General features: G+C 51.0%; 1 protein-coding gene and 1 pseudogene across 5 annotated transcripts in view; both read left to right on the top strand.

Annotated features, from left to right (window-relative positions):
• The window catches only part of PTK7 (protein tyrosine kinase 7 (inactive)), a gene marked incomplete at both ends in the record, with an annotated part of 58,939 nt that overhangs the window by 16,619 nt on the left and 14,694 nt on the right, over positions 1-27,626 (top strand). For 2 of the 4 annotated variants that reach the window (XM_082849193.1, XM_082849195.1), the window contains 9 exons: positions 19,149-19,436; positions 19,822-19,924; positions 20,288-20,478; positions 20,574-20,724; positions 21,704-21,852; positions 22,102-22,368; positions 25,935-26,068; positions 26,230-26,365; positions 26,477-26,596. In XM_082849193.1, the coding sequence (XP_082705319.1) occupies positions 19,149-19,436; positions 19,822-19,924; positions 20,288-20,478; positions 20,574-20,724; positions 21,704-21,852; positions 22,102-22,368; positions 25,935-26,068; positions 26,230-26,365; positions 26,477-26,596 (1,539 nt within the window). The remainder of the gene's footprint in view (positions 1-19,148; positions 19,437-19,821; positions 19,925-20,287; positions 20,479-20,573; positions 20,725-21,703; positions 21,853-22,101; positions 22,369-25,934; positions 26,069-26,229; positions 26,366-26,476; positions 26,597-27,626) is intronic. The other 2 variants (XM_082849194.1, XM_082849196.1) reach the window with 2 other exon arrangements.
• On the top strand, positions 5,604-6,929 carry LOC309967346 (putative ribosomal protein uL10-like; annotated as a pseudogene). The gene has a single exon. The product of its transcript is annotated as a putative ribosomal protein uL10-like (transcript).

The following is a 27,626-nucleotide window of genomic DNA, read 5'->3' on the forward strand; positions in this document are numbered from 1 at the left end:
TTAATAAATTTGAAATGAAAAAATATAGAATTGGTAAGTTCCATTGCTTCAGAAAAAACAGAAGAAACAAAACTTTGGCCCATGCAGTCCAGAAAAGGAGAGACATGGTCAATAAGCAAAGCAAGAAAGGAAAAAGAAGCTTTAACCTCACTCCTGGCCTCACAACAATTTCTTGAGGCCAATTTCAACATACTAGGTACCTGGTAGATTCTGGGGACTTAGAGCAGGGAATGAGATAGAACTTACCATTTAGTGGGGAGGGCTTATGAAAATGTGTACTAATAATTACAGTTGTGGTAATTGCCATGGAGAAGATTTTTTAAGTTACAAAGGGTTACCATGTTCAATGCTGTGCTGAGAAGTCGATGCTAGGAGAGTATAAATTATTGAAATGTAATGAGCCATTAGGATGACTAACTAGACCAGTAACTATTAAAAGCAATTGAAAGATAGAAAATAAACAAAACACCCCCCACCAAACTGTTGTATCAGAGGGCCTTGAGGGGAAATTTTGAAAAATGTAGAAAATCGAGCCTTGTAGTGCTTTATAGGCAGTCACAGAGCCAAGGAACAGATGGATGGCCACCCCGTGCATGTCACAAAGTTGATACGACCTTGATCCCAAATGCTGACTGACAGTGCAGAAGAGGAAAATACACTACTTAGAAATATTGGTATGAAAGTCTAAAGAAAATATTGGCAAATACTACGTTAAAGATAATGTACCATAAATAATTAGGATTTACTCCAAAAATGGCATGGATGGTTTATTTTAATGTAATTCATCAAAATAAGAAGTCAAAGGAGTCACACAGTTATCTCAGTAGATGTGAAAATGACATTAGATACAAATTAACATCCATTCCTGTTTTTTTTTAATCTTAAACAACAGCTAACGTATTTTAAAATGAAATTATAGGGACTTCCCTGATGGCACAGTGGTTAAGAATCCGCCTGCCAATGCAGGGGACACGGGTTCGAGCCCTGGTCCGGGAAGATCCCACATGCGGCGGAGCGACTAAGCCCGTGTGCCACAGCTGTTGAGCCTGCGCTCAAGAGCCCGCAAGCCACAACTACTGAGCCCGCGTGCTGCAACTACTGAAGCCCATGTGCCTAGAGCCTGTACTCCGAAACAAGAGAAGTCACGGCGATGAGAAGCCCGCGCACCGAAACGAAGAGTAGCCCCCGCTCGCCGCACCTAGGGAAAGCCCGCGCGCAGCAGCAAAGACCCAACGCAGCCAAAAAATAATAAATAAATTTTAAAAAATGAAATTTTAATGCTATTCTCTTTAAAGAAGTCACTACATTAAAATAATAAAGTCTCTACTATTTAACATTATTCTGGAAATTGTAGCTGAGATAATACTGTAAGAAAACGAAAGTCAAAGTTAATGCTCTTTGCAGGTGGTGCCATTATTTTTACATGTGAAACCCAAGTATCCACTGAAAACCATTAGAATCAGTAAGAGAGTTGAGTCACTTGGCCAAATACAAAACTACACAAAACCCAGAAGTTTCACTAGTTATCAGCAAGTAACCTTTTCGAAAATACAATGGAAACGTTTATCCCATTCACAAAATCACAACAATAAGAAAACCCATAAAATACGCAGGCGTAAAGCAATAGAATGGAAACTGTAAGTTGAAGGAGTCAGTAAATAACACACTTCTTTCCTCTGAATTTTAAACCAGTGGATGTAGGGAGGAAAGAAAGACAGACAGGAACTAGACAGATGGAAATTAATGTATCACCTTTTTACAGATAAAGGCTAGGTTGAGGAACAAGGCTGTAATCTGAACAGGATAAGCTTGTCTGATTCATCCCTGAATTAGGGTGTGTGTGTGTGTGTCTGCAGGGGGTATATTCCCCCTCCCCCAAGTGGGCAGGAGAGGAAGGATCAGAGCCAAACATACTCGGGGAGACATCACGCCTCCCTGGAACTTCTGGGAGGAGGTGGAGTGAGACTCCAGTGGTACCCCCTCCACTGAAATGGAGAAGAGTTATTCCTCCTTAAAACTTCCTTTGCTCTCTGAGCTCACCAGGGCTTAATTGTTGAAGGCCCTGGACTTCTAGGAGGTGTGGGTGCCTGGGGTGTGGCTCTTCCTTTCAAGGAAAGGGCACAGCTCTCAGCTGTTCCTGCTTCCACCTTCACTAACCACACTGCTCCTTTGTGGGTGCTTCCAGAACACCTGGAGAACAGAGTAGATTTCCCCTTAAAAGACTCTCGAAGCAAAACAGGACAGTATTTAAATGAATTCCAAGACAGCTTTGCACCCAAGGGTGAAAATTCACTTCCTATCTATTTCCAAGCCCAAATTATGTGCAAACACATTTTCTTCTGAGTAGTTAAGTAACATTTGAGAACAGGAAGCGTCACTGCCCTGTTCACTGCTGTATTCCCAACACTTAGAACAATGCCTGGCACTTAGTAGGCATTCAGTAACTTAATGACCATTCTCGGGGGGAAAAGTGTAACATGAAATGCAGAAAAGGCCTTATATTAGTGATCTTATTGATTATAAATTAATAAGAAAAAGATAACAGTAAAAATAAACAAGGAAAAAAGTAGACAAGGAAGTTGAATAGAAAATTCAGCTAACCAGTGAACATACAAAAGATGGCTTTATGTTGTTAAGAACAGACTAAATGTCTTAAATGAGTTGCAGAATAAAACAAAGTATTATTTTACGTCTCTCAAATTGGCAAAGATTAATAAGTATCAGTGTTGGTAAGGAAGCATAAATTGGTACAGCCTTTTTAAAGAGCAATTTGTCATTTATCAAAGCCCTGAAATTGTGTTCTCTTTGGTCCAGGGGGAGTCCTGTTTCTAGGAAGTCATACTACAAGAAACATTCCCATTACCAATGTGCATAGGTGCCTGTACAGAGAGATTCAGTTGGGGCATTGTTTGTAATGGCAAAAAATTGAAAACCATCAGAATGTCCATGATTAGGGTGTTAGACAAATAGATTTTGGGTCACCGATACAGTGAAATAACATACGGTGGTTGAAATGAATGGGCCAGAACCATGTGAACAGACACGGAAAAATACCTGTGGCTAGCTGTAGGGCAAAAAAAGCAGTTTGCAGAATAGCAGGTGTTCATAGGTTGAATGGTGTCTCCTAAAAGGGTATGTTCAAGTCCTAAGCCCTGTGACCTGTGACCATGACTTTATTTGGAAATAGGGCCTTTGTAGATGTAATCAAGTAAAGAGATGTCATTAAGGTGGGCTCTAATCCTATGTGACTGGTGATACCCTTACAAGAAGAGAAGAGACACAGATGCGCACAGAGGGAAGAAGGTCCCATGATGACGGAGGCAGAGCTTGGAGTGATGCAGCCACAAGCCAAGGAGTGCCAGGGATTGCCTGCAACCACCAGAAGCTGGAAGAGAGGCGTGGAACAGACTCTTCCTAGAGCCTCCAGAGGGAACCAGCCCTGCCGACACCTTGATTTGGCACCTCTGGCCTCCAGAACTGTGAGAGAATAAGCTTCTGTTGTTTTAAGCCACCCAGCTGTGGTGATTTGTTACAGCAGGCCTAGGAAACTAATAGACCAGGTATGACGTTATCCCATGATCATGCCTTCTGTGAATGTACCGTGACAAAGAGCTTCTTCAGTCCATTTTCTAACCTAACAGCCACCTCCTTGGAAACGGGGACTCACTGTATTGGTGATTTTTTTTGGTCCGGGGACAGCCTAAGCAGGGTAAACTTGGATTTCACCTCCTTTGCCTTCTCCACCCCTCACAAACCAGTGTCCTAGTGGCCTTTTGCTGTGTTCCCCCTCATCATCCCTTAAACTCTGAGCATCCGGAATTACCCTGAGTTCGTGTTTTGTTTTTGTGCTTCTTGTTCTATTTGCCAAGCCCTGTTCCTTCTTTCTTTGTGTTTTTAATTTTTTTATTTTTTGGCCACTCTGTGTGGCATGTGGGATATTAGTTCCTTGACCAGGGATTGAACCCATGCCCCCTGCATTGTAATTGCAGAATCTTAACCACTGGACCGCCAGGGAAGTCCCCAAGCCCCGTTCCTTCTTAAAATCTTGTTTTGAAGAGCCTTCTTCCAGGATGCTTCTCTGCCCCCTTATACCCTCACTCTGAGTTAAAAGCCTGCCTTGTGCACCCACCCATCGTGCACCCACCCATCATGCTGTGTGATAATGTGGTAAAGCCTAGTGATTATGATAGGTTTTCCTTTGGAGCCAGATGACCGGAGATTTGAATCCTGCATTTGTCACTTACTAGCTATGTTACCTTGAGCAAGTGGCTTCACCTTTCTGTGCCTCAGTTTCCTCATCTGCATAACGGGGGTCGTAGTACCTACCTCACTGGGTGGTTTTAAGCATTAACGATGGGGTTAAAGCTCTCGCAATAGTGGCTGCCACGTAATAAGCGGTCAGTAAGCCTTCGCTGTTGTAATTATATGTTTACTTGTCTGACTCCCCCACTAAACAGAGATACTTAAAGGCAGTAATTATATTTTTCTCTCTCCATCCCCAGTGTCTTGCAGAGTACTTGGCACATGGTAGGCATTAAATAAATGTTTGTTGAATTAATAATGATAATTAATGTAATTGCCGACCAGGATCCCATATTGGGCTCAACTCTGTTTGGATTCACATCGTGCAGGGGCCAGTGAACCCACCACAGATCAGCTGGTATTTCCCAAGCTCCTCCAATGGGCAAGGCGTCCACAGTGGAGGGGATGGAAGAGTGGACGTCCAGCCCCTGACCTCAGGGAGCTGAGAATCTGGTGGAGAAGATGGTGGAAGCGCACGAAACATTAACAACAACAATATTAGGTCTTAACCGTTTGTGGGAGCAACAGAAGAATGTGCATTCACAGTTAACTATTTCAGCCCTTGTTTTCCAAATTCTTTCTAGAGAGCTTCTTTTTTTAAAATAAATTTATTTATTTATTTTTGGCTACTTTGGGTCTTCGTTGCTGTGTGTGGGCTTTCTCCAGTTGGGGCGAGCGGGGGCTACTCTTCGTCGTGGTGCGTGGGCTTCTCATTGTGGTGGCGTCCCTTGTTGCGGAGCGTGGGCTCTAGCCGCGCGGGCTTCAGTAGTTGTGACACACGGGCTCAGTAGTTGTGACACACGGGCTCAGTAGTTGTGGCTCACGGACTCTAGAGCGCAGGCTCGGTAGTTGTGGTGCACGGGCTTAGTTGCTCCGTGACATGTGGGATCTTCCCGGAGCAGGGCTTGAACCCTTGTCCCCTGCATTAGCAGGCAGATTCTTAACCACTGCGCCACCAGGGAAATCCCATAGAGAGCTTCTTTTTAATAATGAAACATAGATCTGGAGGCTTCGTCAGGGTCAGATTTGATTTTTTTTTTTTCCGGGTATACTTTCTCAGTAGGCACATAACATCTGGTTGTCTCTCTGGAATTAGCAGCCGTCAATAATCATTGCTAGATCCAGTATTTCATTAGGGACTATAAAATGGTGATATTCTGTGTATCAGCTGGAGACTTCTATAAAGATAAACCGCCCCTTATTAACTGTTTGGTTACCCTGAGGTATAGCTGTTCACGAAAGGGAGAGTAAATGCTTCTTGACCAGTTTTTAAAATAATGAGCCTCTTGCCAGGTGTCCTCGAGTGAGTGACATCGTCTTTAAACCCTGCATGGCAATCCCTGACGCACCGCCGTGATGCCCAGGGAAGACAGGGCAACCTGGAAGTCCAACTACTTCCTTAAGATCATCCAACTTCTGAATGATTATCCGAAATGCTTCACTGTGGGAGCAGACAATGTGGGCTTCAGGCAGATGCAGCAGATCCGCGTGTCCCTCCGCAGGAAGGCTGTGCTGCTGATGGGCAAGAACACGATGATGGACAAGGTGATCCGAGGGCATCTGGGAAACAACCCAGCTTTGGAGAAACCGTTGCCTCACATCCAGGGGAACGTGGGCTTTGTGTTCACCAAGGAGGACCTCACTGAGATCAGGGACATGCTGCTGGCCAATGACATGCCGCCTGCCGCCCTGCAAAGTCACTGTGCTGGTCCAGAACACTGGTCTGGGCCCTGAGAAGACCTCCTTCTTCCAGGCTTTAGGCAATACACTAAAATCTCCAGGGGCACCATCGAAATCCTGAGTGATGTGCAGCTGATTAAGATTGGAGACAAATTGGGAGCCAGTGAAGCCCCGTTGCTGAACATCTCCCCCTTCTCCTTTGGGCCGGTCATCCAGCAGGTGTTTGACAATGGCAGCATCTGTAACCTTGAAGGGCTCGACATCACAGAGGAAACTCTGCATTCTCGCTTCCTGGAGGGTGTCCGCGATGTTGCCAGCGTATGTCTGCAGATTGGTTACCCAGCTGTTGCATCTGTGCCCCCTTCTATCATCAGTGGGTACAGGTGGGTTCTGGCTTTGTCTGTGGAGACTGATTACACCTTCCCACTTGCTGAAAAGGTCAAGGCCTTCCTGGCTGATCCGTCTGCATTTGTGGCTGCTGCCACCACTGTTGCTGCTGCTGCTGCTGCTGCAGCCCCAGCCAAGGTTGAAGCAAAGGAAGAGTCGGAGGAGTCGGACGAGTATATGGGATTTGGTCTCTTTGACTAATCGCCAAAAAGCGGCCAACTCAGCCGGCTTTATCTGTGAAACAAGGAAATAAATGCTTACGTCTCTTACCAAAAAATAAAATAAAATAAAATAATGAGTTGGTTTTCTAGCATCCTTCAAAGGTGACCAATGGAGGACTTTGGGCTCTTTTTTTTTTTAATTTTAAAAACATTTTTTTAATTTTTAAAATCTTATGATTTGGCATTACCGGTGTCTTTTTAAAAACTTTTTATTGGAGTATAGTTGATTTACAATGTTGTGTTAGTTTTAGGAGTACAGCAAAGTGAATCAGTTATACATATACATATATCCACTCTTTTTTTAGATTCTTTGCCCATGTAGGCTATTACACAGTACTGAGTAGACTTCTCTGTGCTATACAGTAGGTTCTCATTAGTTATCTATTTTATATATAGTAGTGTGTATATGTCAATACCAATCTCCCAATTTATCCCTCCCTTCTGGGCTCTTTTTTTTAAACATCATTATGAACTCACAGATTTTAAACTTACCAGTGTGTTAAGGCCATGTAGTTCTTACCCTTATGAAGCTTAAAAGGTCCCTTCTTGGCCTCGCAGGAGCCTCTTCAAGCTGGCCCTGAACCTTTTGATGCGGCCCTGCTTGTCTTTGCTCATTTCCTCGTATGATAAGATGTTCCAGGTTCATTTGGCACATTTCCTGCCCAGACCTGGAATCAGGTACTTCTCCAAGGAAGAAGGGCATGAATTTTTTAGGATACTGGTACAATATTACCAAACCACTTTCCAGAAGGACATTATTATCATTTACACTCCCACCTTCAAGGCATGAGGACCGTTTTCTCCATATACTCAACCAGTGTTGAGTGTTATTTTAAAAACTTGGCATTCATTTGATAGGGCAGAATGATTTGCATTTCTTATTTGCATTTATGTTCCAATTTGCATTCATTAGGTTACTGGTGCATTGGAATGTTTTCTTATCTTTATTAATCATTTATATTTGTTTTGAGAAGACATGCTGTTTTGACCATGTTACTGTTAGAATTTTAGTAGTTATTATGATTGATTTGTAACTGTGTATCAAGGCCAGCAGCCCCTTTTCTGTCGATTGCTAGAAACCATTCTCCTAATCGGTCGTTTGCCATTGACAGTTGATTACAACTTCTATTTTATGTAGTCAGATATTTTCCTTTATAAAGCATTTTCCAGTCCTCTCTCATTGGGGACTTCCAGGATCAGAAAGCTGAACCCTAAGAGTTATCTCCAGGCATTAGTTCACTGTGCTGTCCTCACCTAACTACCGTTGGGTCCCTTGAGGCCAGAGTCCTGCCTCCTTCCAACATGGTCTGGATCCATATTTTCACCCAGACAGACTCGCTCTGACTCTTCTTCATATTGAAGGTGGGGGAGTGACTGAAACGATGAGCAACTGCTAATCCGGGCACTGCCTGGAGGTTCCCGGGGCAGTGGGCCAGAGAGCGCAGAGGTCCCAGCAGTCAGCTGTTTCCCTGTGGAGACCCGCTTAAGTGACCCGCCAGCTCCAAGGCTCCATGGGGCAGCTGTGGGACAAAGTTTTGGACCCCAGGGTCTGTTCAGAACCTATACACCCACATGGCAGAGATTGAGTGGGTGGCGAGTCAAACAGGGCAGCTGGCAGCTGCAGACGGTCTGCGTGAGAGGGATGCCGACCAAGGCCTGCACTGGGTGAGAGGTGGTTGTCATGGGACGGAGGCCCTTAAAAGATTAACAAAAAAAAATCTTGAACATAATAATGACGAGCAAGAATGGCTAAGAGCCCAAACTCATATGATACTTAATACGTGCCAGGCACTGTTCCAAACACGCTACATTGGTTAACATGTGAATTTACTTTTCGCAAGCCTAGGAGGTAGATACTGTTATTAGCACCATTTTATAGCTACAGAAACGGAGACACCGAGAGGATAAACAGCTTGCCCAAGGTCATATGCTCGGTAAGTGGGAGAGGAGAATTGAAGTGCAGACAGTCTGACTCCAGACTCTGAGCTCTTGTCGCACCTCGGTCCTGCCTGTACACTGTGAGCCAGGGCCTTAAAGTGGTGCAGCTCTTCAGACTTCCCAGGGGGCATTTCGTCCCTGCAGATTAAGGAGCAGCTGGCTTTACAGATGGGGAAACTGAGGCCTGAAGGACAGAGTGATTTGCTCAGAGCCGTCTGTGCAAGTCAGATGCAGGTCTTTCTGTAGGTGACACTCGTTTGGCATCAGAGTCAAACTCTTTGAACCTCCTAGGAACAGAATTGCTCTTAGACAGGTACAGACAGTGGTTGCCTTTTCCCTTTGAGAGGGCTGACCCCTCCGGGGTCTGGTGAACAGGGGGCGTCTTACTTAGGACTTTGCTGGGCTCCTGAGGGCTGTGGAGGCAGGCCTGCTCTCGGGATCTCATGGTCTGAGCCCAGGCTGTGGCCGTTTCTGGAAGTTGACGTCTTTGCCCTTGTGTGAGGAGCAACAGAGTGTGTTCCAAGAGCGCCAGGACTGCTGGGTCAGGGGTTCTGGAAGAGTTGGGTAGAAAGTGCCCTGCTGTCTTCTTTCTCCTGGCCTAATGGCTCAGACCATTTTTAGATGTCAGGAAGTGTAACAATATGGTACATTTATCTTGGTGAATAATGGATGAGCGCAGGGAAGGTACTGTATTTTTCCTGGTGAATTATTTACCAGGAGCCTCTAATTTGAGGCTCTCCACTAGGAGTGGTCTGAATCGGGTGTATCTAGAGTCCCTCCTGACTCCTCTCACTCCCCCGGTCTCCCAGCTACAGGTTTGCTGTAACCTTCCGTGTCTAGTGTTACACTGGGCAGCCCCGTGGCTGCCAAACTCTCTTGAGTTTGGAGTCCCTGTGGCCACTGGGTTGGGTGGCAGGAGGGAGTGGGGAGGACCCTCCCTACTAGAGATGCAGGGAAAGCCCTGTGGGGGGTTTACTTGGCCGGGGGTGGGGGGGAAGCTGGGGTCAATGTGGGGCTGGGGGCTACTCTACAGGCATGGGGAGCCTTTTGTGTGCCTACGTGTGTGTGTGCACATGTGTGTGCTCTGGGTCTTTGTTTTTCTTGTCCCTTTCTCTGGGTCTCTCTAGGACTGTATGTTACTCTCTGTCTCTCAGTTTGTCCGTGTCTCTCTGCTGATCTGGGTCTCTCTGTGTCTCTCTGTCCCCGTCCCTCCCCCCTCCCTCCCTTCCTCTGCTCCTCCCTCCCTTCCCCCGCCCACACCATCAATCTCCCTCCAGCCCCCTTTTTCTCATCTTCCTGTCTCCCTCTGTCTTTCACCATCAGTGTCTGCTTCTCTCTCTCTCTCTCTCTCTCTCTCTCTCTCTCTCTCTCTCTCTCTCTCTCTGCATGACTTTAGAGGCCTGTAAGAGGCACCTCCTGGGATGGAGGGGCAGCCGGTTCCAGACTTAAGTGAAGCCAGATCTTGGTACCTTCCAGACCCTGACTTCAAGATCGACAGAGTAGGCATAAAATAAACTTTAGGTCTTTGTCATTTTTTTGGCTATTCAGTTATTGCATCAGCCACTCCTAGGGGCTTTTTTTTTCTTTAGCTATTTGTGTGTGCTTTATGTTTTATAACACCACCCCGCCCCCCGGCCCCCAAAAATCAGTTATCCCTAGGCTTTAAGCATCTGGTAATGTGTTGCAAGTTTTTGGTGCTTTTAAAAATAACTTACAAGGAATTGTTTCTGTCTGTTATTCATCAGATTGTATTTTTTTCATCTGTTGTTACTGATTTGGAGATACATATTTTGCCATCTTTAGCCAGAATGCTTTTTCAGAACAGCTGATTTTTCAAAAACGACTCTTTTTTGGTTATGTTCTTTTAAACAATAAAGGAGCAAATCATCAGTGATGCAGTTAAGAAATAAAAGAATAAAATTGGTTTTGTCTTACTAGAGAGTTTATATTTTAAGCTGTAAAGTGAAGTTTATAAGGAGTCTGATGCTTTGACTCTAATTAAGCAGCTGGCCTGCCTTCCCCTCCCCCTCTCTGTCCCCTGACCACGCCCTCCCCCAACTGGGCAAGCATCAGTTACATCTGAGTGATGTCGGAGCAGTGACCATGGCCACAGTAGTCGATCCCCACCTCCAGATAGCTTCCCCCTCCGACATTTTTCCAGCCACACGTGGTAGCAGAGGTGGCTGAGGGGAGGGCCTTTGATGGCAGCAGCAGGTCTACCTTCAGAAGAAGGCAGTGGACACTGTGCAAAATCCTGCCCCCCCCCCCCCCCCCAGCAGCCTAGAGACGAGGAGGGCACCCTTGCCTCTTGAAGACACTGGCTCTTCCATACCGCCTCCTTCAGTCGGGATCTTCTCTTTGTGTTTCAGATTGAGGCTTAAAGCCTGGAGCAACCTTTTCCCTGGAGAGAAGGGTTGGTTTCCAGAAGCAGCTGTTGGTCAGACAGGTGGAGAAGGAAAGAAAGGAAGGCTGGGAGAGGGGCACTTGGAGGACTGTATCCGGCTCCGACTCCTGGGCCCTGCCTTGTGCCCTGGCCCCGAGGGGGTGGCCAGGCTGCCGAGGGCCACGTTCATCTCCTGCACATGTGTTCGGCATCGCTGCATGTCATCGGGTGTGTGGTACACGCAGCCCATTGCTGCAGGCCCTGGGTGGCTCGTGCTTTCCACATCACACATAGCAAAGCGATGTCCTCACATTCCCCACTCTTGTCTGCTCCAGGAAGTGGTTTGCAGAGCACTTCTAAATATAAAAGTATGAGACTGCCTCTTTCTCTTATCCCTTTGGAACCAGCTGAGGACCAACCTCTTTAGTCACTTTTGGGGTTTGGTGGGAGGAGGAAGGGGCACGGGAGAAGCTGGGGGGGGGGTGCGCCTGCATGTGTGTTTCCCCAGGCTCTGCTGATACCCGTATGCGTGCCGGGGCACAGCGTGAGGCTAGGTGCAGTGCTGGAGGCCCGGGCAGAGAGGAGGGTGTAGGCTCAAAGACTGATTTTCAAACTTTGGGCAGCTATGTTCAGCCACTTAACTTGTTTTCAAAAATTTCATTTGCTTCTTGCTTCCCCAGACCCAACAGTATGTTCTTCTACTGGGAAAAACAGCAGGATGTAGGTGATGGCCCCAGGGAAGGCGCTTCAAAACATAGTGCCGAATGGAATAAAGTGAGAGGCAGAATGAGAGATAATGCAAGATCATTTATATGGGTTAAAAATAGCTGCGCACGAAACAACATCACATTTGACCAGAGCACATACAAAGAGAGGACCTACCTGAAACAGGACAGAATGGTTGTTGGGGGGACTTGGATAAAAGGGAGTAAAGTGAAAGAAATGAAGAGCAGCTAGCGTGGCAGCGTGGAAAGAACACAGACGTGGGAGCCAGACAGATCCAGGGGCAGTTCCCGACCCTGCCATTACTGGGATAGCCTTGACCCCAGTTTCCTCCTCTGTGAAATGAGGCTGGTCCGTGTGGAGGGTTCTTTGGATGAGAAGTAATGCGTCCATGTAATAAGGGCCGACAAGAAGCAGACGGTCAGAGTAGCTAAGGCAGCGCTGACTGATGGAACTTTTTGTGGGGACAGAACTGTTCTGCATCAGCGCTGTTCAGTACGGTGGCCACTAGCCACGTGCGGCTCCCGAGCACTAAAAATATGGCTAGTGGAACAGAGGCAATGAGTTTTCAGTTTTGTTTCATTTTAATTAAGTTACATTTGAATAGCTCCATGTGGCTAGTGGCTGCCATATTGGACAGAACAGGCCGAAGGGATGTTTTACTGTCTTTAGGAGCCAGGGAGGATTTTCCCTCATTGAGTGCAGTTGAGGCCACTCCACCTAAAGGGCAGGGAATCATGTTCTCCTTGCATAGGGAGTTTAGGGTGTGTGCCTCAGAGATGAGTAAAAAGAGCTCAGAAAACAGAGTCTCCCAGAGTTTTCTGAGCCTGTCTTGAAAATTAATAGATGAAGTCAGGTCCAACCAGTCCCCAGACTGTCATTTAGTTTGCCCTCTGCTTGCACAAGAAGGACCGTGGGAGGCTCACCCCCGGGCTCACCCTGGCACTGTTCTTGCTGTGGTGTCCCTGGGCCCCTCCCCATTGCACCTGGGAGGAAGACCTGGTTGGGGCCTGGGTCTGGGCCCACCTAATGAATGGCTGTGGAACCTGCAGCGAGTCCCTTTCCATCTTTGGATGATGAGGGCGGACTCTTTGAGCACACCATCTGAGCATCCCAAAAGTCTTCCTGGGCCTGAGCTCCTGGATCATTTCCCAGTCTCGTGGTCCAGCAGCCCCATTGCCTTCCCGCAATGTAGATTATTTCTGCAGGCCGCTCACTGGCGTCTTCAGGAGACAGCTGGCTGCTGTCTCCCTCTCTCCTTGGAGCTGAGAATGGGCATAGAAGGTGCCCATTCAAGCTCACCTTGAGCTTGCAGTCTAGCTTGGAAGATATGGCTCTTGGTCACAGCACAGGCGGGCATATCAGGGGTGTCATGGGCAGTGAGCTGGCAGTGCAAATGTGTGCCCGAGGCAGAGGCGGGATCTCCTGGGGAGGCAGGATGCAAGCTGAGCCGCAGGAATGGGAGTAGCTCATCAGCAGTGATGCTGGGTCCTGGTTTGCGACTCCCAGCTGCCTCTAACTGCACACCTGCCATTTATAGCATCACTTTTAATCCCTCCCGGGGCTGGCCCTACATGTGGTGTGTGGGCTTTAGGGGCCGGCTGTGCAGCTGGAGGCTGGGGGGCAGGAAGGGGACTCTGGGGAGTGAGCCCTTTGTTTCTGTAACTGCCTCTCAGGCTCAGTGCCGGCGAATCCAGGACTAGGCCTTGGTGACTGTCCAGTCACATCCTTTCAGTTCTCTAATGTTACATATAATAAAACTACCTGGTGGCGGGTGGTGGTAGGTCAGGGTCACCCTACTTGTGAGGAATTGTATCGAGACTAGAACCCAGGTCTCTCTACCCCATGTTCCGTCTGCCTGATCACACCACGTCACTCTGGCTGAGCTTTTCATTTATTGCCGCTTCCTTGGAGACCTTGCAGCCATCTGAGGGTTACTAAGGGCGAGAGATGTGTCCTAGGTGTGGCCCTCTGAGCCCCAGCAGAAGACAGGCTGGTTCGAGGATCAGGTGGTGTGGCTGCTGGCTGAGGAACTTCTTAAAGCACGTCTCCCAGCCGGTGTATCTGCCCCTCTGGGCTCGGATGCCGCCTGATACTGGACACGAGGACCCGCTTCTGCCGTCAGAGGTTGATCTTCCCCCTCCAGGGCCTCCCAGGAGTGGGCAGGGCAAGGCTGAGCTGTGGTTTTCATCTAAGGTAGAAGAGCTGGCCCGCTAGGTTGTTTCTGTGCTAATCCCTGGTGATTTTGTTCTGTTTCTCTAATCCAGACGTGGGAGCCTCTCCAGATATTTACAGTTAAATCCCAGGACAGGAAAACTCAGCTGGGTCCCTGGCTCTGCTCCCTCCCGCATGGCTCCAAGCGAGGGCTGTGATGGCTTGTGGAGGGCTGCGGGGCTGCTGTCAGCGAACCTGGGGCCTTCTGCAGACACTCGGGAGAGGGGGCCGAGGTGGGGGGGCAGCTAGAACTTTGTGCTCTGCCTCTGGGTCTCTGAGTCAGCTGTGGTGGATTTTCAGCGACCCTCTGAACCCTGATTTTCTGGGGCTTATCATCATACAGGGTTGTTGGTGCTAAAACCACCTGTGGTATATTGGTGGTGGACTGGTGGTGGTGGAGGGGGACATTCCAGATCCCCAGATTCACAAACCCCACTGCAGCATTTTGTGTTCCCGCCGGCCCAGGTGAACTGGGGAGGGCTTGCTGTTCATGCAAACGACGTGTTCTTACAGAGACTCAGATTTGTCCCTCAAAAAAATGACGCAGGCCTGTGAGCCGTGGACCCTTGGAGTGTCCCAGAGCCGCTGAAAGTGCACCAGTTAGACCCTGAAGGCCAAAGTCCAGTGGTGCCTTGGCCCCTTGGGGAGGAGAAGTGGGGCAGGGACGCTGGTACCCCTGGGGCCTCTCATTTGGTGTCCTTAGAGTTTCCACATGGAGGGGACCTGTGAGCAGGGCCATCCTCGTGTGGGTGAGGAGGCCTGGGGCTGTTCTCTTTCCTGGAACAGAGCATTTGTGCCTCTTGGGTTGAGGGCTGTCTCTCCTGGCCTGTGTCCTGATGCTGTCACCCCACATGGGACACAGGAAGTTGGCAAACCTCTCCCTCAGGGGACCATATGCCCAATAGGAGCTGTCTTGGCCGGTGCTCTCGAGGTCATCCGGGAGGCAGGATGTCCCCACAGGGACGTGGGCCCTAGAACCAAGGACTGAGTCTCGGGGATGGAGGAGTCAGCTTCCTGCCTGTGGCTCATTGGCCTCGTGCGTGAGAAAGGTCACAGTCACTCGTGATTACACACATCCGTGCAGAATGCCCATGCCCGGGCCACCCAGGGTCATCTTGGTACCTCTGCCTGGTCCCAAGGCAGCTGTCCGAAGGATGGAATTTCTTTAGTAGGAGGGAGAGAAGGTAGATGGAATCAACTGGTCAGGTTTGGCAGGTTCTGGGACCTGTACAGATTCAGGGGTTGTCTTTCCAAGACCAAGAGGACTGGTCTCTGGGAGACAGGTAGTTGAGTGGCCCAGATGGTTACTTGGACCGAAGTAGCTGAAATTATCAGAGCAGAAAAACTTCCTGCTGCTCTCTGCTCTCCACAAAATCATGTTTACACATGTGTGTGCGCAGATGCACACGTATATACACGTGGGTCGACTGGGCCTGGAGCCCAGAGAGCATCAAGGAAGGTGGGCACCAGATCAGCCGCTTGCTGGTGAGTGGGGGGCGGGAGTTGGGCTGCTGCCCACACAGGCCTTTCTCAGGGGGCTGGGGCCAGGGCGCAGGCAGAGTGAGTGTCTGCATGTAGATGGCTGTCGAGGAGCCAAGGAAATGGCTTGGAAAATGTCCTTATTGGGTATTTGCAGCGCCAGCTCTGCTGGGGTCGTGCCTGATGTGGGCAGATGACTCTGCCTGCCGGTCACGGTGCCAGTGCTTCCTGAGCCCACCATGCCCTCTCTGTGCTTCGGGCTTTGCGTTTATGAACCCACTTAGCCTCACACAGCTCCTGAGTGGTAGGCTTGGGGTCCTCATTTCATGTCAAGGGAGAGGCCAGCGGAGGTGGCATTGCTAGGGAGCGGCAGGGCCACTGGCTGCTGCTATGCTGAGCGGCTTCCTTGAGGAGCACGTGGGCCAGGTGTTCCGTGAGGGTGCAGAAGGTGTCATGCACGGAGGACCGGACTCTGAAAGGGGGGAGGCTTTGGGAAGCCCAGGACCGGTGTGCTTCCAGAGCGGGCCTTCCCTGGACCACAGCCCTGGGGGCATCCTCAAGTCAGGTGGTGCAGGGACAGGGATGTGCTGGGGACTGTGCCACCTCGAGGCAGGTACCACCTCGATCCCCAGAGCCTTCCTCCTTCTCTGTCATTCAGCCGAAGCTTCTGAAGAGTCCCTCGCTTCCCAGCCCCTCCCTGTCTGGAGTCTGGCATATCTGCCAGGGGCTCCTCGGCCTGCCCGTTTCCCCTCAAACAAAACAACAAACCAGCCTGTCCTGCAGACCATGCAGATGGCCAGACTGGGCGCAGTAAACGTGGGTGCCACAGCACTGGGCCAGGCTCCTGCGTGAGAAGCCTGGTGGCCAGGGGTGTGTGCTCAGAGCAGGGGCCGGGGTCTTAGAGGAGGCCTGGTGGCTGCCCTCCCTGCCTTTTGTTACATCTAAAGTCTGCCCCAGCCAGGCACTAACCAGGACCTGCTGTGAGCTGACGTCAGGACAGAGGGCCCCGCGGGGCCGGCTTTGATGTTTCCCAGGCCCTGTCTTGGGGGTGCGGCGGGGGCTCTGAGTGGCAGTCTGGGAATGCAACGTCTCACCACAGCTCCTGCAGCTCCAGCCCCGGGACAGGACGGGATGCTGGAGGCTGAGCTGGGGTCCCTCTGAGTCATGCCATCTCTTCTCCCAGCTCAGGTTTCTGTGCCTAGTGCTCTGTGGTTCCTGCAACCCCACAGCCCCTTTCCCTCCATCCTACCCCCCACCTGATTATCCCTTTCCCATCTGGGGTCTGAGATGGTGCTGGGCCTTGCCTGGGGGGAGCTTCCTAGTATCCCTAAAACTCGAGTCCTTGGGCAGGATGGGTGACAGTGGTAAGGATCACGGTAGCCGCCCGCCGAGCGAGCTTATCCAAGACACTTCATGCGTGTTACTGCGTTTTTGAGTCACGACGGCCTCATGGGAGAGGCAGAGGAAGCTGGGGCACGGTCTGTGTTCCTTACCCAAGGTCAGGCAGACCGAGTGTGATGGTCAGGATCGAGTCGGACCTGACTGCAGACGCTTAACTAACGCTCCTGTGTATGGACGAGACTCCTGGCCCCCACTGTGTCTGGAGAAGCTGAGCTGGGAAGTGGGGAGTCACCTACACTTTGAGGCAGATGATCTCTCTCTGGTCTTTGATGAGCATCTTTAGTTCTGGGTCGAGGGCCCCAAGATTTGGGTGAGTCACGTTTGCAGAGGCCTGCTGAGGCCTCGGTGCGAGGCTGCCCATCTGTGTCAGGAGTGGTGGTCGGGAAGTGTTCCGGATGCCCCTGTGTCCGCCAGCTCTTGCCCCACGCTTCCTCTGAGGTCACCCCAGTTCAGCTAGTGTTCGCTGAGTGCCTCTGTGAGCCTGGCGTTGTCTGCAGGAGGTGTGTCTATCTTTCTACCTGGCTGCGGGGAGTGAGACCCATTCTGAGATCAGATACTTCCAGGATTGGTTTTGAGTTCCTGGACGGGGCTGGGAAGAGCGTGGGGTCTGGAGTTGGCCTCGTTGGATCATGGTCCTGGCTCTGCCACCAATTAGCTGTTTGATCTCGGGCAAATCCCTTCATCTCTCTGGACCTCAGTTGACCCACCCATCTGTACTACACAGGGTTGTACCACGTTGCTCAGCGGGGGCAGGACCGCACTCCTGTGCAGAGATTGGAACTGAGCGGCGTTGTTTGGGCTGTTAGGGTGACTGGGTGAAGATTTGCTAACTTGCACAGTGGGTGGGGTAGCCCAGCGTGGTGGAGAATTGTCCCATCCAGAGAGCCAGCAGGAACCCAATGAGAAGTAATGCGGGAGCTCCCAGCCCCTTTCAGCTCTGTGTGTCTTGCGGGCCGGCCCCTCTGGAACGCTGGGAAGCGGACCAACATCGGGTCAGCCCCTCCTCTGGCCCCAGCCCTGGGGGATCCTGAACTTGTCTTGAAACTGACTTTATGAGGAGACAGGTTCTTGTGCCCTAAAGAACCAACCCCCCCCCTCCCCCAGCTCCGCCCAGGGACTGGGAAGGGTGCTCTTTGGGCCAAGATCAGTCTCTAGTGGTTTGGGATGGGATGGGCAGAACCCCATTAGCCTCTTCCTTCCTGCCCTTGCTGGGCCCAGTTTGGCCAGAGGCAGAGCCTGCTTCTTCACGTAGCAGCCCCAGGTGGCCTGTTCCTTCTTCCTGGAGGGGTAACACATCCTCCTCTGTGCCATTACCGCCCCCCCCCCACCTGCCAAACTCCCCAGGCGGCTGGTGTCCCGGGCTCTGCAGCTCTGGGCCTCTGCAGGGCGCCCACACGGACCAGGAACAAAGCCCGGTGTATTATTCCTGGCTTGGTAACTATGCCACCTGCGTGGCCTTGCCCTCCGCCTCCCCAGCCCATCTGCCACTCTGCACAGGCTCTTCACTCTCCCCTTTGTTTGGCTACAGTTCCACCTTTGATTGCAGGGCCCCTTCCTCCGAGGGTGCCCCCCTGACCCCTGCCAGAGCTGAACTGTAGCCATGCAGGAGGAGGAGTGGATTCAGGTGAAAACCTGGGACCACTTAACTCACCTCTCACCTAGCACAGAAGAGCCAGCCTTGGCCACAGACGGATCCTTAAGGATGGAGAGAAGGACGTGGGGGTGGCCCTGGCATGTCTTTGGGAATAATGCCAGTTCAAGAGAATATTGGCTTCTCCTGTGATGGGATGGGTTCTCCCAAAGACGCCCCTGGGGAATGCTGGGCTGCAGAGTGGTCTGTGGATGGGATTCAGAGCCGCCTCCCTGACCTGTGGCCAGCTCTGATGCTGGACCCTCAGCGGGTATGTGAGTGCCAGTAATCCTTCCAAGAAGCTCTTTGGATCATGATTTAACTTTGCTCAGTGTCCTGCATTCTGAAGATGGTGGGAGGGTTGCTTGCTGATGTTCCCCGCTCCTTGGTCTGGCATTTCCTATGATCTGGTCCCATAGCTCCAAGGCCCTCTTCCTCTAGGGAGTGTCCCATGTGGCATTAATCCCCTCCTTCCCCTAGCCCTTGGGGCTCCCTCCCTCTTCGGTGTTCTAGAGGCACCGACTGCCCACATCATTCATTTGGCACGAGCTTTGCCTTATCCTGGGTCCGCCTCCAGACTAGCGTCTGGAGGGTACTGCATCTTTGTATCCTGCGGAGCGCCCAGCACAGTGTAAACGTTCCTCAGTGGACACTTGGCAATTGTGGTCTAATGATCCTTCTCACTTGCACTTACTGGACGTCTCCTGTGCACAGGACAGTGGGTGACCTGTGTTAGAACAGTGGCTGCAGCTCCCCCTGACCCTGCCTCTCCCGTGTTCCCCACCTGCAGGTGCCCAGGCAGCCATTGTCTTCATCAAGGAGCCATCCTCCCAGGATGCGCTGCAGGGGCGCCGGGCGCTGCTCCGCTGTGAGGTCGAGGCCCCAGGCCCAGTGCACGTGTACTGGCTGCTGGATGGGACCCCTGTCCAGGACACCGAGCGGCGCTTCGCCCAGGGCAGCAGCCTGAGCTTCGCAGCTGTGGACCGGCTGCAGGACTCGGGAGCCTTCCAGTGCGTGGCTCGGGATGATGCCACCGGAGAGGAGGCCCACAGTGCCAACGCCTCCTTCAACATCAAATGTGAGAGCCGGGAGCTGTGCCCGCCCCCTCCCTCTAGACCCTCAACTCCTGAGCCCTGCGGGACTCCTCCTTTGCCTCAGCTTCTCCCATTTCCAGTTGAATGGGGCAGGAAGAATGCAGTTGGGGTCAGCTCTCTGCTTGTGTGGATAAGAGGAAGTTAAAAAGTTTAAATTTTTCCAGAATTTATTTTTTTTCCCCTTCAAGTCTTGAACCCATTGATCTGCCAGATACTTTTGCAAATGGCAGGAGCGGTGAGGCAGTGTGCCCCAGTGTCTCTTGGCTCCAGAGCCTCCAGGTTCCATCGTTTCCTGCTTGTCCTCCTCCTCTGCTCTCTCACCCTTGCTCTGCCCCGCCCCTCACTCTGCAACCGCGGCCTCTGCTCCAGGGATTGAGTCCGGTCCCGTGGTCCTGAAGCATCCAGCCTCGGAAGCCGAGATCCAGCCACAGACCCAGGTCATGTTGCGTTGTCACATTGACGGGCACCCTCGGTAAGGAGACATGGAGGGTGGGGAGGGAAAGGGTTATTCTGGACTGACAGAGCTGTCTCCCCAAACTGTGGACTCTGCCACCGCCCCTGCCCCATGCTGCTCCACACTGGGCCCTGGTCACCAGAGAAGGGGCAGCCTTGTGCTGTGGAGTGATCCTGGATTCTGGGAGCTGAGAAATCTAGAATCTCAGCCAGATTCTGCCCCTGAATTGTGTGCCTCTGTGCAAGTCACGGTCCCTCTCCAGGCCTCAGTTTCCCCATTTGTAAACTGAGGGGTCTAGCCCTGACCCTCTGATTCTGGTCCTCCCTGCCGGCCACCTGAGACCCCCCTGCCCCCCTGCTACTGACCCCCTCGGCCCCTCAGGCCCACGTACCAGTGGTTCCAAGATGGGAGCGCCCTGTCTGATGGTCAGAGCAACCACACGGTCAGCAGTAAGGAGAAGAACCTGACCCTCCGGCCAGCCGGCCCTGAGCACAGTGGCATCTACTCCTGCTGTGCCCATAATGCCTTTGGCCAGGCCTGCAGCAGTCAGAACTTCACCTTGAGCATTGCTGGTGAGCCTGGGGCAGGGATGGAGAAGGTGAGTTGGGGATGGGGGAGGGGCCTCCCCACCTTGCTTGCTCATGTGTCTGTGCCTCCCTCACCCCAGATGAGAGCTTTGCCAGGGTGGTACTGGCCCCCCAGGACGTGGTAGTGGCAAGGAATGAGGAGGCCATGTTCCACTGTCAGTTCTCAGCCCACCCGCCCCCGAGCCTGCAGTGGGTCTTTGAGGATGAGACTCCCATCACTAACCGCAGCCGGTAAGGCATCGGGCAGCAGCTTTCCAGTATGGTGATAGAAGTTGTGTATGGTTCTCTAAAAGGGAATGAAGTTCTTATCACAGACATCATAGATCTATACATGTATTACTTCGACTTTCCAGCAGATGGCAGTAGAATGTCTTCCCGTTACAAAATGATTCCAACAAAGGGAAGGGTCTCCAGGAAGGGCATCTTTTTCCAGTTCCCGCAGACACACTGTGTGAGCCAGCGATGGCTCTGCTACTTTCTCTCCTCCCCTTCTGCCCACATGGGTCCTCTGGGATGGGGGGTAGAGACCCAAGGGTGGAGGGACACAGGGGACCTGGGGAATCACAGTCTGCACAGGAAGGTCCTGGAGGGCAAGGATACCTTACTCACACACATGCACGCACACGCACATGTTTTGGAAGAAGCAGACATTACTAGAAGGTGCCGGGAGGTGTCAGGCCCTCTATAGGGACTTCTGTCCTCATCCAGGCCCTATGAGAGCAGAGACCACACCACCTGTGTGGTGTCAGGTGTGGCCATGGTCCTTTGGAGGTGTGGCTCCCTAGGCTGTGGGCTGGGATCCCGCCTGGCTGCAGCCCTGAGGACATCATCAGTAGTCCGTCTGGTGCGTCTGAGGGACTTCTGGTGCTGGAGTTGCTGCTTTACCAGCAGGCATATCTTGACTCTGTCTCCACATTGATTGCTTGCTGCCTCCCACTTGCACTGCTGCTCGCCTGGCTGCCCCAAAGCTGTGTCTCTTGTAATTAGAATACACACCTCCACATACACGCGAACAAGCGCACGCACACACGTGCACACACAGGCACACACGCACACACCAGAGTGGCGTGTTGGCTTCCTTCTCTCTGCCCTGTTCCTGGTTGATTCCTTCCTGCATATCTGACCTGTGCAGGATGGGGTTCCCCTGGCTGCCCTCCAGAAGGAGGCCTGTGGGCCACTCCTTTCAAAGAGCACTCTCTCCCCTCCACAGCCCCCCGCACGTCCGCAGAGCCACGGTGTTTGCCAACGGGTCCCTGCTGCTGACCCAGGTCCGGCCGCGCAATGCAGGGGTCTACCGCTGCGTAGGCCAGGGCCAGAGGGGCCCTCCTGTCATCCTGGAGGCCACTCTCCACCTGGCAGGTGGGTCCCTGGGTCTGGGGTGCTGAGGTGGGAGCCGCCTTCAACGTTGTGGGCACGTAGAGATTTAGGCTCCTGTTTCCACTCAGAGCAGCTTGGAGGGCAGAGGGAGGAAGAGGATGCTGGGCTTGGAAGAGGAAATGCTGAAGGTCACGGGGAGGGCTCGTGCTGGAAAGGGCAAGGCTTGCTGCGGGAGAACGTCAGGTACCCTGGGCCCCACAGTAACCAGGCTGTCTGCTCCCATCCCTGCAGAGATTGAAGATATGCCACCATTTGAGCCACGGGTGTTCACGGCTGGCAGCGAGGAGCGTGTGGCCTGCCCGCCCCCCCAGGGTCTGCCGGAGCCCAGTGTGTGGTGGGAGCACGCGGGAGCCCGTCTGCCTGCCCACGGCAGAGTCTACCAGCAGGGCCACGAGCTGGTATTTGCCAGCACTGCCGAGAGCGATGCTGGTGTCTATACCTGCCATGCAGCCAACCTGGCTGGTTGGCGGAGACAGGATGTCAACATCACCGTGGCCAGTGAGCACCTTTGCCCTGAAGGGCTAGGCGAGGAGGGGAGCCCAGGTCCCAGGAGGTCTTGGGCTCTGGGTGTGATGGATAGAGGCTTCCCTGGTGCTCACCTGAGGCCCTGCCTCAGCTCTGAGCCCTGCCGGCTTGGGAACCAGTCAGCCGTTGGGAGGTGATATTGGAGTGGACAGTGGCGAGTCAGGCACAGAGGTTGTGGTGCCAGAAAAGTGGTCCTCTGGCTGCAGAGGACAAAGCAACAGAGTGGGAGTCTTGAGACCCAGGTCCCACTCCGTCCCCAGTGCATGGAATGACCACGGGTAGAAAGTCACCTGCCTTGCCAGGCGTCAGTTTCCTCATCCATAAAATAGGGCTTAATAACTCACTACCTTCCCTACTAGATGGCCAGAAAGATCAGTGAAGTAGATAAAAAAGATCTTTCCTTTTCTTTTTGGGGAAGGTGATGTGTCAGAGTTATAGGTAGTAATTATTTTATTCGTTGTTATACTTTCCAAATTTCTACAGTGAACATATGACTTGTGAAATAAATGATAAAGACCTATATACCCTTGCTACAGGCATAGAGATTTATTTCTTTACACCATGCCTGTGTCAAACGTTTATGATAATTTAAAAGGATATCCGAGACAAATTCATACACACACACATACCATTTTGCAACCTGCTTCTTCCATTTACCTCTACATCTTTCCAAGTAGGTAAATTGCAAAAATTCAAAAAGATTTCAAACATGAAAAGAGCTTTGTACACTTGGAAGTTGTGATGGTATTATTCCCATTAAGATACTAAAACCTAGGAGACATGCACTTTCGTGCTCAGGTACCTGGTTCGGGTGGGAAGCTGCAGCATCCAGGTAACATGCGCTCAGGACACTTCCACAGCGACGTGCAGACAAATGCAAGCAGCCATGATCAGCCTTTCTCCAGTCGGGGTCTGTTGTTCACCTGTTTCATTGGGGACGCTTTTATTTTTTTATTATTATTTTTTAATTTTGCATTTTATATATTTATTTATTTTTAATTATTTTTGGCTGCGTTGGATCTTTGTTACTTTGTTACTGTTTGCGGGCTTTCTCTAGTTGCAGTGAGCAGGGGCTACTCTTCATTGTGGTGTGCAGGCTTCTCATTGTGGTGACTTCTCTTGTTGCAGAGCACGGGCTCTAGGCATGCGGGCTTCAGTAGTGTGGCACGTGGGCTCAGTAGTTGTGGCTCATGGGCTTAGTTGTTCCGCGGCATGTGGCATCTTCCTGGACCAGGATCGAACCCATGTCCCCTGCATTGGCAGGCGGATTCTTAAGCACTGCGCCACCAGGGAAGTCCCGGGGATGCTTTTAAAAATACAGAATCTGGGACCACACTCCACATCTCCTGCCCCCGGCCTCTCTGGGGGTGGGCCCAGACAAAGAGTGTTCAGCATATGCTCCAAGTGAGGCATATGCGTGCTGGAGGTGGGAGTGCTGGCTTTGATCAGTCTTTTGACAGGCACCAACAGTGCCCTGTGCCTGCACTGCTCCCTGAAAAGACCTGTGGAATTAGAGAGAGTGCGTGACGCACGCAGGGCTGGACTGGTGCGAAGGGGTAGTGGGTACAGTTCAGAGGAGGAAGGACTCCATCCCTGCATTCCATCAACAGCTTTATCGAGTGCCTTCTTTGTGCTGGGCACTGCTCCCAGTACTGGGAATGCAGCAATGAACAAAGCAGACAAAAATCCTTCCCCTTGTGGAGCTCGTAGTCTAATAGCAACAAAGCAAGCAAGGAAAACAATTGAATGAACAAATATATGATTTTAGGTGGCAGCAGAGCCATGAAGAAAAATCAAATAGGGTAAGTGACAGAGAGATGGCATGAGGGCCAGGGGGAGTTTAGAGAAGGCTTCTTTAGAAGGTGGTATTTGAGCTGATGCTTAAATTAAAGAGGGAACCACGTGGACGGGCCCTGAGCAAGAAATGGGCTTGTAAATTGAAGGGACAGCAGTAGCCTGTGTGGCTTGTGTTGAATAAGTGATGGTGAGTGTGGTTGAGGTTGTCTGAGAGGCAGAGATTAGATCATATGAAGCTTTGTAAGAACATGGTAAGGACTTTGGTTTGTAATACAAGTGTACCAGTTAGCTACTGCTGTGTAACAAACCAGTCCAAAACTTGAAACAATAGCCACTGATTTGCTCATGATTGATTCTGTGGGTATGGTTCAGCTCCATGTGCTGTTGGCGGCAGCTGATACGTCAGCTGGTGGCTGGCTGTTCCCTAATGTCCTCCCTCAGGTGCCTCGCTCAGTCTGGCAGTTGAGGGAGGATATCGACCAGGGTGCCTTGGTTCCCTTCCACACAGCCACTCCAACAGACTAGCTCAGGCATCTCACGTGGAGGCTGGGTTCCAAGAGTGCAAAAGTGGATGCTGCAAGCCTTCTCAAGGCATTAGCTTAGACATTGTCCACTATATTCTATGGGACAGGGCAAGTCACAGGCCACCCAGATTCCAGGCAGTAGAGAAATAGACCCTGCCTCTTGATGGGAAAGTGGCAACGCCACATTACAAAGAGAAGCAAGAGATGGGAGGACTGTTTAAAGCCATCTTTGCAAAGTCTGCCCCACCAAGTCAGAGGATGAGAAGTCCTTGCAGGGACTGAGTGTGAGAGTGACATTTTCAAAAGGTGACTCTGGCTATTCTGAGAAGACTAGACTGTTAGGGGCAAGAGTCTAAACAGGAAACCAGTTAATAGATGACTGTAATCATCTAGGGGAGGTGTTTAAGGGGCTTGAACAGAGGTGGTAGCGGTGGAGGTGGGAGGTGGTGAAATTGAGGATACGTTTTAGAGCTGAGGTAGATGAGGTTTGTATAGAATGAATGTGATGGCGGGGGGAGCCGTAGAGAGAGAAGTCAACTAAGTTTTTGGCTTATACAGTCGGCTGGATAGTGGTGCTATTTACTGAGATAGAGAAAACTGTGATGAGCAGGTTTGGGGAGAAATTGAGCGTTCTCTTTTGCACGTATAAAGCCTGAAGTGCCTATTAGATATCCAGTTGGAAATGCCGGTAGGATTTGCAGGTCTTAAGTTCATTGGGGGGAGGCCAGGAGCCAGGCTGTGTATTTGGGACTCATCCACTTGGATAGTACTGAAGGCCGTGCACTGGATGAGATCATTCAGGGGATGAGCATGGCTAAAACGGAACAGAGGTTCAGGGACCGAGCCTCGGAACGTTATGGTGTAATAAAGAAAGCAAGGATTTTGGAGTCATGCAGACCAGAGTTTTCAATTCTCTCTCTATCATGGATTAATAAATCACCATTACTTCTTTGAACCTCTGTTGTCTTATCTATAAAATGGGTATAAAAATAAATACCTTGGGGGTATATTGTGATCATTAGCTAGGATAATGTTCAAAAGGTACCGGCACATGGGCCTTCACTAAGGGGTCATGGCTGCAGTGATTGCCGGAGCAGACAAGGGTTTCTAAACTCAGGGCCGGGGTTGGGGGGGAGGGTATTAGAATTTCTTGGGATTGGATCTGTTGGTTTTGTGGATGTGTTGGTCAGCCTTCTGTTTCCTCCCTGTCCCTCTAAGCTGTGCCCACGTGGCTGGAGAAACCCCAAGACAGCCAGCTGGAGGAGGGCAAGCCAGGCTACTTGCATTGCCTGACCCAGGCCACACCCAAACCCACAGTCTCCTGGTACAGAAACCAGATGCTCATCTCGGAGGTGAGAACGGGGATCACTGCTGGGGGGGGGGGGGTGGGGACACGGAGTCCTCTGTGCTCACCTCCAAGGCTCGCTTCCCCCCACCCCGAGGCTGTCCCCCAGGGAGATGATGGTGGGGGGTAGGCCGAGACCTGCTCTCAGGCACATCTTCTGTGCTGCAGGACTCGCGGTTCGAGGTCTTCAAGAATGGGACCTTGCGCATCAACAGCGTGGAGGTGTACGACGGGACGTGGTACCGCTGCGTGAGCAGCACCCCCGCTGGCAGCATCGAGGCCCAGGCCCGCGTCCAAGTGCTGGGTGAGCTGGCGCCTGGCCTCCTGGGCAGGAGAGGACCAGGGAGGGAGCAGCAGCGTCCAGAATCTTCAGGCCTGCCGCCTCAATTCCTCCCCTTTTCTGCTACTGAAACAGAAAAGCTCAAGTTCACACCACCGCCCCGGCCGCAGCAGTGCATGGAGTTTGACAAGGAGGCCACGGTTCCCTGCTCAGCCACAGGCCGAGAGAAGCCCACTATTAAGTGGGTCCGGGCAGGTGGGTACTGTGTGAGCATGGGGTGGGGGCAGCAGGCAGTCCACTGGTCAGATGTATGCCTGTCTGAGGACCAGCTGAGTGCCCAAAACTTTGGGATAGACAAGAAATGTAGGGGCCGATTTATGGTCCAGTTAGAAAAAAAAAAGCCAGACACAAAAGAGGTCAGGTTACAGCATTAGACAACATACAAGACGACTCAAGGCAACAAATGATTGGATTGGTCCAGACAGGGCCGTAAAGTCCTTTCCGTCTTTTCAAAATAGTCATCCTTTCCAATGTAAAAGTAATCCTTTAGAAAATTTTGGCAGAAAATAATGCATAATCCCACCATCAGTCATCTCTGGGTGTGTACCTTTTTGTGTGTACATCTTTTTGTTTTTACATAGCAGTTTTACTGTACATATAATTTTTACTTATTATACTTCCATGAGTTGAGTCATGCTTACTATAGAAATGGAAGATGCAGATAACTGTATGTAATTTTATCTTTTTTTACTTAACATTATCAAGCATTTCCCCGTGGTTTTGTACATAAACATTGGTTTTGATGATTGAAATAATATTCCAATGATTGGATTCACTGTAATTTACTTAAATATCCCCTAAATGTTGGACATTTGGGTTGTTAACCACCCTCCCTTCCTCCCTCCCTTTCTCTGCCTCTTTCTGTCTCTCTCTCTCTCTCTCTCTCTGTCTTTTTATTGCTGCAGTAAACATCTTGAGGCAGAGTTTTTTCTGGACTTGGGTTTATTTCGTTTGGGAAAGATTCCCAGAAATGGAATAATTATGTATAAAAGGGTATGCACATTTTTACAACCCTTGATGCGAATGGCCAAATTGTTTTTTAAAAGGTTTTTACATTCCCATTAACCGTGAGAGAGGGGGGGGTGTAGATTCTGAGCAGCAAGTGGGCGGTCTCTGCTCAGGTGTCTGGGGGAGCTGTCTGTGGGGGGTGGGACTCAGAATGGGTGGGACGATAGCAAAGAGCAAGAATGGGTTCTAGGAGTGGAGAGTGACAGGCAGTGAGGGT

This window comes from Leucopleurus acutus (genome assembly GCF_964270905.1).
Source record: "Leucopleurus acutus genome assembly, chromosome: 10".
Taxonomy (NCBI): Eukaryota; Metazoa; Chordata; class Mammalia; order Artiodactyla; family Delphinidae; genus Leucopleurus; species Leucopleurus acutus.